The 4,555-nt window shown below is 36.7% G+C and overlaps 1 protein-coding gene across 1 annotated transcript; it reads right to left on the reverse strand.

Moving 5' to 3' along the window:
* Nucleotides 1-1,346: 1,346 nt before the first annotated feature.
* LOC127870429 (galactoside alpha-(1,2)-fucosyltransferase 2-like) lies at nucleotides 1,347-2,797 on the reverse strand. Its single transcript, XM_052413022.1, has one exon. The coding sequence runs from the start codon at nucleotides 2,745-2,747 to the stop codon at nucleotides 1,584-1,586; it is 1,164 nt and encodes a 387-aa protein (XP_052268982.1). The 5' UTR covers nucleotides 2,748-2,797; the 3' UTR covers nucleotides 1,347-1,583.
* Between the last annotated feature and the right edge of the window lie 1,758 nt (nucleotides 2,798-4,555).

Consider the following 4,555-nt stretch of genomic DNA (forward strand, 5'->3'; position numbering starts at 1 on the left):
ATGTATTGATGTATTAAAATGAATATAACCTATCTGACATTGGAATATCCGTCTGTCTTTGATTATGCCAATATTATGAGAATGGAATATTTCTAGGTGACCCCGTTGTTATTTTATGAACGGTTCGGTGTTCACGTTGATTTTAATAAAGTTTATGGTTCAATTAATTTGTTTTAATTTTCCAACATTTTGTAATGTGTAAATATCCCTTAAACTTGGATTCAATGTTTAACTGTTTCCTCACAAATATCATTACTATATATGTTCTTTATATATTTCCTTCGATATCGAAGATTCGAACAACATAGTTATACAATAATTACAAAGCATGTTTAACATAGAAAGAGTGGCATAATTTACAAAATTTGTTAGCATAAATAAATATACACAGCAAAAAATCTTAATGATATCATTTCACTTGTTGTTTAATTTAAAATTTGCGATTCTGAAAACTTTTTTTTAATTTTGTCAATTTACCAAAACGTGAAAAGGCCCCTTTATTAGCAAACATAATTGTTATATGCAATAAAAAGTGGGTGACGTAAATAGTAATCAGTAGTAAATAAAATTAAGTGACGTGTTCTGAAGCAGTATATTGTCACTATATTTATGCAAAATAACATAACCACTTCGACTTCTAATGAACACACAATCACGCAGTATAGTTTGATTGACTATCGGTGCTACAAGAGCAAATTATGTTATGTATCATCCAAAACAAATTATGTAATTACCGGTAGCCGTCAAATAAATGATCTTGACGAATATGAAGATTAAATGGGCCGTACTCTGTGAAAAGGGGGTTTACTGCTTGTGTGTAAAGTGTTTTCCCGGATTAGCATGTGCGGCGACTGCAGTCCTGCACCGGCTAATCAGAGACGACACTTTCCGCTTTTATGATATTTTCTGTTTAAAAAAAGTGCAAACTGCACATGCTAATCTGGGACGCCACTTCACGCACAAGCATTAAACACCTTTTGCACAGAGCACGGCTCAAATGTATTTTGCAATCTTTTCTCTCAGCTGAATAATGCATTGTCAATTATACCGATCGCCGTGGCCTAGTGGATAAGGCGTCCGCCTTGGGATCGGGAGGTCGTAGGTTCGAGCCCCATGGGGAGCGTTTGTCTAAGGATGGATGTTTGTCATGAGACTTGTTCCGATTAGGCCGGCTCGTGAGCCGCGAGCGTTAAACATGAATGGTTACCGACTTCTATCCGCCTGGCGCCTGGCATAGTGATAGGAGTTGGGAGGTACATGGTATACGCGCAAAAAGTGTCTCATAAGTCAGATTGACTGGCCCTTTCAATAGGGGTGACACTATAATAAAAAAGACCTTTTTATACTGTTTCAATCTTCTCAGAGTATTAATCTACATTAATAAGGGTCTGCTGCACGGTGCCAATACACAAACGTGCATTATTCAAGATTCGGGTAATCAAATAAGAAATATAACCATTAAGTTTTATTATAAAACTTTAAATACGTCTTTTTCAGAACGCTTTTCTTTTTAATAAGTGGTTATTGTCAATCAGCGTCGTCACGACGCTATAAAGCGTTTAATGCAATCTGCGTATGTCCATTTAAATAGCCACCCAGTGTCGGGGATAATAGTCTTCGCGGTTGGTCTGACTCGCAAGCCAAGAACCAGAGCCTGGGTAGTCTTTAAAATACACAGTTGTGCCGCGAGACAGCCAGGCACCCCACCAGCCGAAGGTCCCGGATGTCACAACCACGTGATCGCATGAAGTCATCAACGCGAAATCGTCGAGATTTGAGTAAAATGGGCTGAACGTAATGTTTTCCCCGCGGATGTTTTCCCTGCACCATAAAATCCCGTCACTAACCATGACAAAGAGAACATTGAGTAGACCCGTTCTATAGTATTCCATTGCTCTGTTGATGAAGTCGATACCAGCAACTCTGTATCCACGCATAGAGGCTGAGGGCATAAGCATGTCGCCCCGTCGGACGTGTATGCATACGGTCCACTGACCAGGCGACCGCGTCTCGTTCAAAAATGCGATAGCGTTTTTCGTAAATACTTCTTTGAGTGTAAACATTTGCTCAATTATTTGTTTCACATGTGAAAAGTATTTCCAAGACTGAAAATATCCGGAAATAGTCCAATTGTTAAAGCCGTTAATATGTTCAAAAACATCATCGTATACGCAACAGACGGGTGATTTTAATTCCATACTATCTATCATTTCGACACGTGGAAAAATTGGGAGTTCAAACCATTGGCCTATCGTTAAGTGGTCTTTAACCAGTGGTATTAAGTCATACCGTTTCGCTAGGCCAATCAACGCCGCAAACTGGAACATTATGTTTCCGGTTCGCCCCGGTAGCAAATCCAGCATCACATATCTGTTGCAGTTCCTAGGAATACCGGTATAATTAACCTCCTTTCTCTCTGCGTTCAGAGTGGTTTTCACACCAAAATTCAATTCCCAAAAGGATTGGAAACACCCATTTGTTGACGCATTTGTTGAAACGGTTGTAAATTTGTCTTTGTAAGAATTTGTATCTGACTTCAACTTATCGACAGCTTTAAATGTCCCCGAGTCTTTTAAATACATAGTAATCGTTCCATAACCATATGGTCTATGTATCAATGGTAAACCATATGAAGATTTCCAATTAAATGTAAATGTAGGATTACAAATAAGATAAAGTGTTATGCCCACAAGTGATACCATGGACACGATGACAGGTTTCGGAAAAGGTCTTTTGCACAATCTCATTCTAAAAGTCTGTTGTTACAAATCACTAAAACTTGTCTTGGTGATGAAGGAAAGTATCGACAATTAGTAAAGAAAAACCATAATAAAATATAATATATTGTATGATTATTAACTAAGTTGTTTAAAATCAGAATTCCATTCCTGAAATCGCGTATTCACAGAAACCTGTCTAAAGTTTCATGACATTAACGCCCACATCGAAATAGTGCCCTGTGCTGCAACCAATCCAACGACGTTAAGTTGCGTATGCCAGTTCGCATTTACAGCACGTTTACGTAGCCAAACAGCATGTTGCACATCAGTGGTGTTGTCTGTTGCTTCATTCCGCGACGTAAAGAAGAGGCGGGTGTTCTTATCAATTGTGAAACGTCTACAAAAATACACACAAGAAGTTTTAGCGATTACATAAGCGTTCTATTTTCAAATTAGTACCCTGCAACCTTATAAAAATGGTAACGCTACAGTCGTGATTTTTCTATTAATAAAACAATGTAATAATTATGTTACACTACAACTTAATCATACAATTTCAACAAAATATAGATAGGCTGTATTTTTAATGATGAACATTTCGTGCAAATCTCGACTTTACAAGTAAAAAGCGACCTCTTCAGTAACAATTTCCATCGCGCTTTTTTTCTCTACAAACTTGGTTTTCATGCGATCCGTTACTAACCATATATTTGTTATATTCAACAATTAAACACGATCAATATTCAACAATAGAACATGACTATCAGTTCAGTTTTTTTGTTTAAACTATCAATAAACACCGGCGCTATTTGTACTAAGACATTGAGCTCTCACTTAAATGTACGTGTGATTCGTTTATGTTGACCTCGTAAATGTATATTTTGAAAACATGCATTATGCATCAGTTTTAATCAGTTTAATCAATATTACCCATGTTTAATATATTGACATAATATTATCTGTGTAAATATTGACTTACCATTATAATGTACATTATAGCTATGCAATATGCACATTAATGTATATGACTTCCTGTGTATTGCATTGATGTTTGTGCAAGCCTGATTTAACGCAGTATATTCCCTTATTATGCCACGGTTCAAGTACTTTCACTAATTTTCCAAATATAGATTTCTTATTCTAACTTCACATGACAGTGAAATAAATTAAATACATGGATCATTGTAATTTGTTCACTGTTAGCAATTCAACGATATATTTTCATGCCTAACAAAGAACAACTAATTAGGCCGTGCTCTGTGAAAAGTGGGTTTAATGCATGTGCGTAAAGTGTCGTCCCAGATTAGCCTGTGCAGGACTGCACAGGCTAATCCGGGACGGCATTTTACGCACATGCATTAAAACCCCTATTAAGAGAGCACGACCCAATTTGCAAATTCCAATGCAGAGGGTATTGCCAACAACAATCTAATTAGCTACATTGTATATACAATACCTTAAAATTGTCTGTGATTTCCACTTTATTAGCCACTTTGATACACTGCTCCATATCATACACGTCACGAATAAACCCTGTTCCACAGCGTGTTCAAATACATTTACATGCAGAAAAATACCAAGTCTGATAAGCATGTATTCCAGCTGTTTAACAATGTACATAAAAGAAAATCTGTATGTTGTAATATTCGAAGCATAACTGCCAAGTAAAGGCAACTTCCAACTGTTAAATATGCAAATAGAAATTCATCATTTGAATTGGCAAATGTTTCGTGCATTGGATTTATCTGCCACCAATACATCGATAAGAAAACGAAGAAAATACATTCTGTTCAAAGGCAACGCATTAAATTAACCACAGTATTTGTTATAATTCG

Source organism: Dreissena polymorpha, chromosome 2 (assembly GCF_020536995.1).
Source record: "Dreissena polymorpha isolate Duluth1 chromosome 2, UMN_Dpol_1.0, whole genome shotgun sequence".
Lineage (NCBI taxonomy): Eukaryota > Metazoa > Mollusca > Bivalvia > Myida > Dreissenidae > Dreissena > Dreissena polymorpha.